This window comes from Enoplosus armatus, chromosome 21, assembly GCF_043641665.1.
Source record: "Enoplosus armatus isolate fEnoArm2 chromosome 21, fEnoArm2.hap1, whole genome shotgun sequence".
NCBI lineage: Eukaryota > Metazoa > Chordata > Actinopteri > Centrarchiformes > Enoplosidae > Enoplosus > Enoplosus armatus.
In genome coordinates, this window is record NC_092200.1 from 14,029,723 (window position 1) to 14,042,124 (window position 12,402).

A 12,402-nucleotide genomic window follows, 5' to 3' on the forward strand; every position below is an offset into this window, starting at 1 on the left:
CGGGACCCCTGAGTGTCTGGGGCTTTGGGGCAGTTGCCTGCTTTGCCTGGTTGGTAATCCAGCCATGGGAGGAGCTGAACTGTGGACATCAATCAGAATTTTGAGGTGCAGGGGTGCTGGTAGGGTTGTTAACTTTGGATTACCTTTGGAAAGAGCCAGGCCAGCCTGTTGTCCCTGTTATCAGTGTTTATACTAAACTAAGCTAACCAGCTGCTGGTTGTAGCCTTATTTAACTCAACTATGAGAGTGGTATCATTCTTCTCATCTAACTCCACGTAAAGTGAACAAGTGCATTTCCCAAAATGTTGTAAGTCACACTGGGATTGATAAAGTTATTCAAACTCTGGAACTGCAACACAAAAACACTATAACCTAATCAAATTCTGACTTTTGGGATTTATAATTTACATAACTTTAAGTGAGGACCAGGAAGAGGTCAGGATAATGGACTAAAGTGAGTTTATCCTTCATGTGCATGACAAACTTACCCATCCCAAGTCAACTGCAGCCCACTCTCCAACTGACAGTAATGTCTGTTGACAGACAGTAATGTCTGCTGGATCGGTCTTGTCATGTGTATAACTGACTGCAGAGAGCCAAGCAGACAGCTGAGACCTGGACCCTAGACATCATTGGAAGTTGACCTCCTGTCCAAGGAGATAACAGCTAAACCTGAAGTGTGAATTTGTGACATTCAAAGAGGTTCTCAAGTGGCATGTTAAGGTCCTGCAAAGGAACGGAAAACTCTTCTTCCTATTAACCCAGTTAGCACCTTGTAATTTGTCTGTTTCCTTGGACAGTAAATCCTGACAGGTATCTTAACCCTACAGGAAGGGGACACTGGAAGGGTTAAGAGGATCAAAACCTTTTGACTCAACAGTTTGTCAAACCTCTGGAACTGTTTCAATCTTGTTTGCTTTATACTCATTTTTAATATGTTAATTAATGAATTATTCATGTTTTTGTGTTTTCTATTCCTTATTGTCTTGGTTATCATACACTCTGACCTTCATTTGTCTGTGAAAACTGTGTTATGTGAATGAGTTATTGTAGCTACTGTCATAATTACACATTTCCTAATTGCTATTAATGCTCTAGAATAAATGTTTTATGCACAATAACCATCTTTGAAAAATAAAAGCAAAAAAAAGCAAACAATGGTTGGCACCAGTTCATTCACAACCTCAGTTGCTCCTCTGTATATGGCCTTTAAGTGTTTATTTATGGCCACTGAGACCTACACAAATATAAAACACCTGCCACAGAACAATGAGAGGACAAGGTCTTGGCAATCACACCAACCTCACAAGTGTCAGCAAGAATCCAAGAAGTATTTCACAGGTTTATCTTTGTTCTCAAGGATAAAGAGAAGGAACAGTTGACAAGGCAGGCCAGAGGTGACGCTCGCTATAGCTGTTACTCTCACTTGTGACAATGGCGCATTATGACCTTGCTTTCATCAGCAGGAGACAGGTGGATGTGCTCAAGTCATATGAATGAATTGAGGGATATGTACATATGTTCCATGGCTTTTTCCCCCAGGAATGTTGTCAACAGCAAGGATATTTAACAAGGATGTTTAACAAGGATGTTTCATTTTCACTTGTTTTGATACAATTCAGTGACTTGCACAATGTTCCTATAACGGCATAAATAATAAAGGGAAGGGGTGGGCTTAAATAGAACAAAGGTTCTGAAATATATAATTGCTGATCTTATTTCATCACACCAGCAGGATCTCCTTATCGGGGATGTGAGAACAAATGGTTATGAGCCTTGTAAGTCAAAGTGGTAAACACCTCTGGCCTAAATATCCAGATCATCTGATGGAAGACGTGAATGACTAATTTCTCTGCCTTTTAAGGCTGGACTGCACCCTTTATAAAGAAGACTGGATGCAAGAGGCAAGCTACCGGACAGCCTGAGGGTGAGTATTGTGGAAGAGATTTTCAAGAGATATATATTCTTTATGTCATCTTCTTGGTTTAACTGTAAATATGTGTAGAGTGCTGGGAAGTTTCTAAATATTTATTTATTTCTTCTGTATAATTTGCAACAGATATAAAAAAATAATCTTGCCAAAGGGGTGAAAACACAGGTAAGATGACATTAACAATGAATCTGATCTAAATCTACATCATCATTGAAGTGTTATCATTATCAAGAAAAACATTGAATCAATTTAATGAATACATCTTGCTTTGTACACATGCAAAGTCTGTGGTAAGTCATTAATTTGTACTGCACAGCTTTCAAGATGTCAGGTGACGCCCTCATGGCGGAGTTTGGGACCGCCGCTACCTTCCTGAGAAAGTCAGATAAGGAGCGTCTGGAGGCCCAGACTCGACCATTTGACATAAAGAGGCAGTGTTTTGTTCCTGACCCTGAGGTGGAGTATGTTAAAGCCACAGTCACCACCAGAGACGGCGACAAAGTCACAGTTGAAACTGAGTTTGGAAAAGTAAGTATATTTATATTAATAGAAGTGTGAAAGTGGTTGCGACACAGCTGTTAAACAAGATGATTACTTAACTATTCCCTGTGGTAAATCATTTCAGACTGCAACCCATAAGGAGGTTGATATCCACCCTCAGAACCCGCCAAAGTTTGATAAAATTGAGGACATGGCAATGTTCACCTTCCTCCATGAGCCTGCTGTGCTGTTCAACCTCAAAGAGCGTTACGCAGCGTGGATGATCTACGTGAGTAATGACCACAAATCTACTAATGTTTACATTGTATGAAATCTTTAGTTCAATAAAAAGGGACTTGTTTTATGTGTCTTTGTCCACAGACCTACTCAGGGCTGTTCTGTGTGACTGTCAACCCCTACAAGTGGCTGCCAGTGTACGATCAGTTGGTGGTCAACGCTTACAGGGGGAAGAAGAGGAGTGAAGCTCCTCCTCACATCTACTCCATTTCTGACAACGCCTACCAGTACATGCTGGCAGGTATGTTCAGCTCTTTGTTTTCATCATCTCTAACACAGCGCTTTGAAATCTGACACCATCCAAACATTTAAGGAAAAATGTCCTAACACTGAACATTATCTTAAATCTTGCAGACAGAGAAAACCAGTCTGTCCTTATCACGTAAGTAACTCATAAAAGTCATATGTGATTCCACTTTAAAAAGCAGAGTTCATGTTTTGTCTTCATGACATGTTCAGTTCACATTTGTTTTCATTGTCAGTGGAGAATCTGGTGCAGGAAAGACTGTGAACACCAAGAGAGTCATCCAGTACTTTGCCAGCATCGCAGCTGTTGCTGGCAAGAAGGATGCTGCTCAGGAGAAAAAGGTTAGTTTAAAACTCTTTCATTGTGAGTATACTACAATAAACGTAATACATTTGGTTTTGACTTGTGTGGCTTAAATTTTTGGCATCCATTAAATCTGCAGGGCACCCTGGAGGATCAAATCATCCAGGCCAATCCTGCCCTGGAGGCCTTTGGAAACGCCAAGACCATCAGAAATGATAACTCCTCCAGATTTGTAAGTTTGGTCACTTCAAAGAGTACATGTGCAGATATGACTGTGGTACGTTGAAAACTTCAAAACAACATTTTCTCATTACAGGGTAAATTCATCCGAATCCATTTTGGAGTCAGTGGGAAACTGTCTTCAGCTGATATTGAAACTTGTAAGTACACAGTACATAAATAATTTAACTTTAGGAAAAGGGTTCTCACAGTCAGGAATATACCTTAATACCAATATGTTATATGTTGTCAGATCTGCTGGAGAAATCTCGCGTCACCTATCAGCTTAAGGCTGAAAGAGACTACCACATCTTCTACCAGATTCTGTCCCTAAAGAAACCAGAACTGCTGGGTGAGAAACCTCCATCTGTCCATTTGTTAAATGCAAACAACACATGACGTTTACTGAAAGAGATCTTATATTATAACAAAACGTCTTTTACATTTCAGAGATGCTGCTTATTACAAGCAACCCCTACGACTATGCGTTCATCTCCCAAGGAGAGATCTCTGTCACATCAATTAACGATGCTGAAGAGTTAATGGCAACTGATGTAAGGAATATGCAGCACAGTGCTGTATTTATTTAAAACATTGAGGTAACCTACCACATTGCCGTGGATTTAATTTATAATTGTGATGTACAATTTTATTTTGTTAAAGGAAGCTTTTGATGTCCTGGGCTTCACCCAAGAGGAGAAGAACAGCATCTACAAGCTGATCGGAGCCATCATGCACTTTGGCAACATGAAGTTCAAGCAGAAGCAGAGAGAAGAGCAAGCAGAGGCTGATGGCACAGAGGGTAAATACTGACCACTGCAAGAAACTACAAGTAGTAAAAAATTATGAAATCTTTATCTTTATGATAAAATGTCATTGCTGCAGATTTGGACAAAGTTGCATATCTGATGGGCTTGAACTCTGCTGACATGCTGAAGGGCCTGTGCCACCCAAGGGTCAAGGTCGGAAATGAGTGGGTCACCAAAGGTCAGAACGTTCAGCAGGTGAGTCTCCATACAAAGGTTTGTTTTTCTAGTGGAGCATTGGTAATGTAGGAAAGCATAATGCTAAAATATGAAAGCGCTTATCATTTTAACATGATCAATTATTTGATTTGATTCATAAAAACAGGTGTACTACTCTATCGGTGCACTGTCCAAGTCAGTGTATGAGAAAATGTTCTTGTGGATGGTGGTGAGAATCAACCAATCTCTAGATACCAAGCAACCTCGCCAGCACTTCATCGGTGTGCTGGACATTGCTGGATTTGAGATCTTTGATGTGAGTATAAAAGGTTTTATGGACATGTGACTATAAAATAAACTTTCTCTAACTTCTCTCTTTGAATGTTCATCCTAGTTCAACACCTTTGAGCAACTGTGCATCAACTATACTAATGAGAAACTGCAGCAGTTCTTCAACCACCACATGTTTGTACTGGAACAAGAAGAGTACAAGAAAGAGGGCATTGTGTGGGAGTTCATTGACTTTGGCATGGATTTGGCAGCCTGCATCGAACTAATTGAAAAGGTTGGTGCAGAGTTAAATTTGATTTCAGAATTCATGTAACAAAAGTAAGTTATCCTTTGTGACCAGTTTACATTCAATTAATTCTAATCAATTCCTTCCTTCAGCCTATGGGCATCCTGTCCATCCTTGAAGAGGAGTGCATGTTCCCCAAAGCCAGCGATGCAACATTTAAAGCCAAACTGTATGACAACCATCTGGGTAAAAGTCCCAACTTCCAGAAGCCCAGGGTTGTTAAGGGGAAACCAGAAGCTCATTTCTCCCTGGTTCACTATGCTGGTATTGTTGATTACAACATCGGTAACTGGCTTGTGAAGAACAAGGACCCACTGAATGAGACTGTGGTGGGACTCTTCCAGAAGTCTACTCTCAAAGTGTTGGCAAATCTCTTCATTGGCTACGCTGGAGCAGATTCAGGTAAATTTATACTGTGAGAATATTAAAACATACAAAGCAATACTCAAAACCTCTTTATACATCGGGATATGAAAACATTAATGATACATTTTGAACTCTTTATTCAGCCCAGGATGGAGGCAAGGGTGGTAAGGGAGGAAAGAAGAAAGGTTCTTCCTTCCAGACTGTGTCTGCACTGCACAGGGTGAACGATCTGTTATTGGTTTGTCTTTGGAAAAGAAAAGACTATAGCTGTCACTGCACCTTTGCATATAATTCATGCTTTTTGACGATAACAGGAGAACTTGAACAAACTGATGACCAACCTCAGGTCAACTCACCCCCACTTTGTACGCTGCATCATCCCCAATGAGAGCAAGACTCCCGGGGCGATGGAGAATCCTTTGGTCATGCACCAGCTGCGCTGTAACGGTGTGCTGGAAGGCATCAGGATCTGCAGGAAGGGATTCCCCAACAGGATCCAGTATGGAGACTTCAAACAAAGGTACTGTAAATGCTAAAATAAGAAAAATCTGTAGAAATCTGTAGAAAAATCTTTCTACATCTACAATGGTGAACATGTTCATGGTTTTTGTATATATGCTTTTATTTCAGATATCGTATCCTGAACCCTAATGCTATCCCTGAGGGACAGTTCATTGACAACAAGAAAGCAGCAGAAAAACTGCTTGGCTCTCTGGATATCGACCATGAGCAGTATAAACTAGGACACACAAAGGTAGAGCAATGATATCAGTTTAGAAAAACAAACAACTTAAAGTAGATTCATGTTTAATGTATCTTTACTAGGTGTTCTTCAAGGCTGGTCTGCTGGGTGTTCTTGAGGAGATGAGAGATGATCGTCTCGCTCTCATCATCACTGGAATTCAAGCGAGATCCCGAGGATTACTCGCCAGGATTGAGTTCCAGAAAATTGTTGAGCGCAGGTTGGTGTATTGCTTTAAACATTTACTGTAAAAAAAAAAGACAATGAGTCTACAGCCATGCTGGCAGCCCTGTGAGGCTGTACTTCAGCAGAACAATGCTTTGAGCTAAATGCTAATGTCAGCATGATAACATGCTCACAATGACAAAGCTAATGGGGATGTTTAACATGTTCACCATCTTTGTTTACCATTTTAGCATTATAATATTTAATACTTAACGCTAAACACAAAATATTGATGGGAATGTCATTAGTTTTGCAGCTGTTATTTGACAAATTGACAAATGGAACATTTTGACCTGATGATGGCTGTAGATTAAAAGTCAGAGGATCACGAATGTTTTTACAATTCATCTTCTGGTGACCATGATTGTACCAATTTTCCTGACAATCCATCCAATAGTTGTTGAGATATTTGTCTGGACCGACTGACAGACCAACATAGTCAAAGAAAAGGTACTGTAAATTTACCTTACTGATGTTATCTGCAGGGATGCCTTACTGGTGATCCAGTGGAACGTGCGTGCCTTCATGGGTGTCAAGAATTGGCCCTGGATGAAGATGTACTTCAAGATCAAACCTCTGCTGAAATCAGCTGAGACTGAGAAGGAGATGGCAAACATGAAGGAGGAGTTTATGAAGCTCAAAGAGGCTTATGCTAAATCTGAGGCTCGCAAGAAAGAGTTGGAGGAAAAAATGGTCACCTTTCTCCAAGAGAAGAATGACCTGCAGCTCCAAGTTCAATCTGTAAGATCAATCATTTAGTTTATGTAAAACTTACAGCGATATATACAAATGTGATGAGTAACAACATTTGTTAAATCTATTGTCTGCAGGAACAAGACAATCTTGCAGATGCTGAGGAGCGCTGTGAGGGTCTAATCAAGAGTAAGATTCAGCTTGAGGCCAAATCCAAAGAGCTGACAGAGAGGCTGGAAGATGAAGAGGAGATGAATGCAGAACTGACTGCCAAGAAGAGGAAGCTGGAGGACGAGTGTTCAGAACTCAAGAAGGACATTGATGATCTGGAGCTGACTCTGGCTAAGGTGGAAAAGGAAAAACATGCCACAGAGAACAAGGTAACAAAGTATTTTGACTGTTGATAGAACATATTTTCGACCAGATGAGGTGTACTAACTAGATAATAATCTAGGTTAAAAACCTGACTGAGGAGATGGCAGCTTTGGATGAAATCATTGCTAAGCTGACCAAAGAGAAGAAAGCTCTTCAGGAGGCTCATCAGCAAACACTGGATGACCTGCAGAGTGAGGAGGACAAAGTCAACTCTCTGACCAAGGCCAAAGCCAAGCTGGAGCAGCAAGTCGATGATGTGAGTACAACTTTATATTCATCATAATATAGACTTAATAACTTTATTGTCTAAAATATTATGTAATAAATCTGCTTTTCTATGCTTTGAAATAGCTTGAAGGTTCTCTAGAACAAGAGAAAAAGGTCAGGATGGATCTTGAGAGAGCAAAGAGAAAGCTGGAAGGAGATCTGAAGTTGAGCCAGGAGAGCCTAATGGACCTGGAGAACGACAAGCAGCAACTTGAAGAGAAGTTGAAGAAGTAAGTTTCCTCTCCCAATTCAGTTCAGTATTCCAGGAATTATAGCAATATTAAATGATTCCGCATCTCATAATTTACATCCTACATACATTCAGTGCCAGGGCAGGAAGTAGTGTGCCCTTTATGTACCAGGGCAGATAGTAAGGTTGGGGTGGTGGATGGATGTGTAGCAAATCTGACTTTCATGCAAGGGACCGGAATCGTGCCCTGTCACAGACCTGCTGTTAATGTTCATATTTTTGTCAACCCTAACCACAAGATTAACCTTAACCGTAGTTTATTTGCCAGAACAATTTTTCCCTCACTTTAATCATTCAGTAGCTGCCATGTGCAGAGACTCTACGAAGCAAGAATTTTGAAAACATGTCACTGAACATAATCTGGGGTTGTCCTGATTCGTCCAGACATTCCTGTCTTGCAATAGGGTTGCCAAATCAAAGGTAAGACAATTGTCATTTAGGTAAGTTTCTAAAAAATATACTTTTCTCTCGACAGAAAGGACTTTGAGATAAGCCAACTCCTCAGCAAGAATGAGGATGAACAAGCGCTGGCGGCCCAACTTCAGAAGAAACTGAAGGAGTTACAGGTCAGCTGACAATAACGCAGCCGTCATTTTGCTAATTTAAATGATCAGAGACTTTGTTCTGCTTTTTACTTGGCATTCTTAATGGGAACTGTACATCTTAGGCCCGAATTGAAGAGCTGGAGGAAGAGCTGGAGGCCGAGCGAGCTGCCCGAGCCAAGGTGGAGAAGCAGAGGGCTGACTTGGCCAGGGAGCTGGAGGAGATCAGTGAGAGGCTGGAGGAGGCCGGAGGAGCCACTGCTGCTCAGATCGAGATGAACAAGAAGAGAGAGGCCGAGTTTCAGAAGATGCGCAGAGACCTTGAAGAGGCCACCCTGCAGCATGAAGCCACTGCTGCTACACTGAGAAAGAAGAATGCAGACAGCGTGGCTGACCTGGGAGAGCAGATTGACAACCTGCAAAGAGTCAAACAGAAGCTGGAGAAAGAAAAGAGCGAGCTCAGGCTGGAGCTAGATGATGTGGTGTCCAACATGGAGCACATTGTCAAGTCCAAAGTAAGTACAACCAACAATTTACCCGAGGAGGTAAACATGCTTTTTAGTGCAGTTTTAACCCATGGTGAAAGATATCTGAGTGAAAGAAGACATGAAAGCAAATTGTTTTTTATTTTCAGTCAAACTTGGAGAAAATGTGTCGCACTCTTGAAGATCAAGTGAGTGAAATGAGGACTAAAACTGATGAAAGCCAGCGCATCATCAATGATTTTACCATGCAGAAAGCAAAGCTTCAAACTGAGAATGGTAAGGAAAATCTTTGCAAATGAATATATAATATTAAAGACAAGAAGAAAATGTTAATGTCTTAACAAAAGGTGAGATTGGCAGGCAGCTGGAGGAGAAGGACTCATTGGTCTCCCAGCTGACCAGAGGGAAGCAGTCCTACACTCAGCAGATTGAAGACCTCAAGAGACAACTAGAAGAGGAAGTCAAGGTATCGCAAATTACTGTGAATACAGTTTCCAAGTAGACATTATATTAATTTCACAGTATGTTTATTACAGCTTATACTGTCACCTTACAGGCCAAGAATGCACTTGCCCATGCAGTGCAGTCTGCTCGCCATGACTGTGACTTGTTGAGGGAGCAGTTTGAGGAGGAGCAGGAGGCCAAAGCTGAGCTCCAACGCAGCATGTCCAAGGCCAACTCTGAGGTGGCTCAGTGGAGAACCAAGTACGAAACTGATGCCATCCAGAGAACAGAGGAGCTGGAAGACGCAAAGTAAGGATTCAGTAAATAATAGAACAATAGAGGATTGCCCTCTCTCTAAACTGTGACATTTCCATTTTATCTGGCAGGTAATGATATGTCACTTTCATTTTTGCTATTAGGAAAAAACTAGCTCAACGCTTACAGGATGCAGAAGAAGCTGTTGAAGCTGCTAATGCTAAATGTTCCTCCCTGGAGAAAACCAAACACAGGCTTCAGAATGAGATTGAAGATCTCATGATGGATGTGGAGAGATCTAATGCTGCTGCTGCGGCTCTGGACAAGAAACAAAGAAACTTTGACAAGGTAATGGGAGAAGAAAAAAACAGCACTTGGGGTAATTGTGAATGGATACATTAATACGAAGTAATCGAACACTGAATGTTATTTAACCAGGTCCTTGCTGAGTGGAAGCAGAAGTATGAGGAGTCTCAGACTGAGCTGGAAAGTTCCCAGAAAGAGGCTCGTTCTCTCAGCACTGAGCTCTTCAAACTGAAGAACTCTTATGAAGAATCTCTGGATCATCTGGAGACCATAAAACGAGAAAACAAGAATCTCCAAGGTAGGTAGATATAATTAAAACATGATTTGCCTTTAAACGTACACTGAATACAGTGGGGAGATTGGGACAATAATAAAATAAATAAATATGCACAAAACAGAGGAAATTTCTGACCTGACTGAGCAACTTGGTGAGAGCGGAAAGAGCATCCACGAGCTGGAGAAGATCCGTAAACAGCTGGAGCAGGAGAAGGCTGAGATACAATCTGCTCTGGAGGAAGCTGAGGTGAACAAATGTTAAATGTTGTCTCATATATACGCCATTTTTTTAATTGATCAATTCACCGATTCGCTACCTTTCTGATGTTTTGAAAGATACACAGTGATTTGTTGTTTTTAACAGGGTACCCTCGAGCATGAGGAGGGTAAGATCCTCCGAGCTCAGCTTGAGTTCAACCAGGTGAAGGCTGACATTGAGCGGAAGCTGGCAGAGAAGGACGAGGAGATGGAGCAGGCCAAGCGTAACCATCAGAGAGTGGTGGAAACTCTGCAGAGCTCCCTGGAGGCCGAGACTCGCAGCCGAAACGAGGCTCTCAGGGTGAAAAAGAAGATGGAGGGAGATCTCAATGAGATGGAGATCCAGCTGAGCCAGGCCAACAGGCAGGCAGCAGAGGCCCAGAAGCAGCTCAAGGCAGTCCATGCTCATCTGAAGGTAAGTTCTACCAATGATGGGAGCATGTTTGTGGATTGTTTTCTTTGTCCTTTGAATTATAGAAAGAAGGTTATTATTGTTCTTGACAGGACTCGCAGCTGCAGCTGGATGATGCTCTGCGAGCCGTCGATGACCTGAAGGAGAACATTGCCATTGTGGAGAGACGTAACAACCTGCTGCAGGCTGAACTTGATGAGCTGAGGTCTGTTGTGGAGCAGACTGAGAGAGGTCGTAAACTGGCAGAGCAGGAACTGCTCGATGTCAGCGAGAGAGTTCAGCTGCTACACTCCCAGGTATGTCCAAATCTGTGATCACTATACAGTATAATAATATGCCAATTTGTCCAAGTTATTTATGTTTCTACAAGTGTTTACTTTAAAACAATTCTGTGCAGAACACCAGCCTGCTGAACCAGAAGAAGAAGCTGGAGGGAGACACAACCCAGCTTCAGAGTGAGGTGGAGGAGGCGGTGCAGGAGTGCAGAAATGCTGAGGAAAAGGCGAAGAAGGCCATTACTGATGCTGCCATGATGGCAGAGGAGCTGAAGAAGGAGCAGGACACCAGCGCTCACCTGGAGCGTATGAAGAAAAACATGGAACAAACCATCAAAGACCTGCAGCACCGTCTGGATGAAGCTGAGCAAATAGCCATGAAAGGTGGCAAGAAGCAGGTCCAGAAGCTGGAGGCCAGGGTAAGTGACACTGATTTGTTCCGATGTGGATAGGGTGCTTGGCTTCTGTGACACTGTGATGTTGTTTTCATAGGTGAGGGAGCTGGAAGTTGAGGTGGAAACTGAGCAAAGGAAGGGCAGTGATTCTGTGAAAGGAGTCCGTAAATATGAGAGACGCGTCAAGGAGCTCACCTATCAGGTATATTGTATTCATATACTGTAATTTACTTCAACTCATTCATATTGATAACCTGTGTCAGCTGTAAAAAGGAAGACATGACTCCACTTATTCAACTCTGTGAAGAGTGAAGAGGACCGGAAGAATCTGGCCCGTCTGCAGGACCTGGTAGACAAACTGCAGCTGAAGGTCAAATCTTACAAGAGGGCTGCAGAGGAGGCTGTAAGTACAGGTGTTTGCTGATGTTACAGTTGGATATGTTGCTCCCATACTCTTTAAATACCAAAACTAATTATTTAACAGGAGGAACAAGCCAACAGCAATCTGACCAAGCTCCGTAAACTGCAACATGAACTGGATGAGGCAGAGGAGAGGGCTGACATTGCTGAGTCGCAGGTCAACAAGATGAGAGTCAAGAGCCGTGATGCTGGATCCAAGGTCAGTGATGCAACAGTGTTTGCATTTTTTTTTTGCGTACAGTAGAAATACTGTTAATGAAATGATTGCACACCTAATTACTGTCATTCATTGTCTCACACACAGAAAGGACATGATGGAGAGTGAAGCTCTCAGCTGGGACCTTCAAAGACTGCATTAAAGTGCCTTAAAACTGTAACTAAGCAAAATAAAAGCA

General features: G+C 42.0%; 1 protein-coding gene across 1 annotated transcript; it reads left to right on the plus strand.

The window, feature by feature from the left end:
* Window positions 1-2,257: 2,257 nt before the first annotated feature.
* LOC139304123 (myosin-6-like) lies at window positions 2,258-12,388 on the plus strand. Its single transcript, XM_070927968.1, has 37 exons — window positions 2,258-2,461; window positions 2,559-2,702; window positions 2,795-2,951; window positions 3,065-3,092; window positions 3,193-3,298; window positions 3,400-3,492; window positions 3,577-3,640; window positions 3,733-3,831; window positions 3,930-4,033; window positions 4,143-4,281; window positions 4,365-4,483; window positions 4,611-4,760; window positions 4,839-5,009; window positions 5,114-5,423; window positions 5,531-5,607; window positions 5,702-5,907; window positions 6,018-6,141; window positions 6,213-6,349; window positions 6,840-7,095; window positions 7,185-7,427; window positions 7,502-7,678; window positions 7,774-7,919; window positions 8,415-8,505; window positions 8,607-8,996; window positions 9,116-9,242; window positions 9,314-9,432; window positions 9,523-9,719; window positions 9,830-10,013; window positions 10,104-10,269; window positions 10,370-10,494; window positions 10,612-10,920; window positions 11,010-11,213; window positions 11,315-11,611; window positions 11,685-11,789; window positions 11,895-11,990; window positions 12,072-12,206; window positions 12,312-12,388. Exons 1-37 carry the CDS (start codon window positions 2,258-2,260, stop codon window positions 12,330-12,332), a joined length of 5,820 nt encoding a protein of 1,939 aa, XP_070784069.1. The 3' UTR covers window positions 12,333-12,388.
* The last annotated feature ends 14 nt before the right edge of the window (window positions 12,389-12,402 follow it).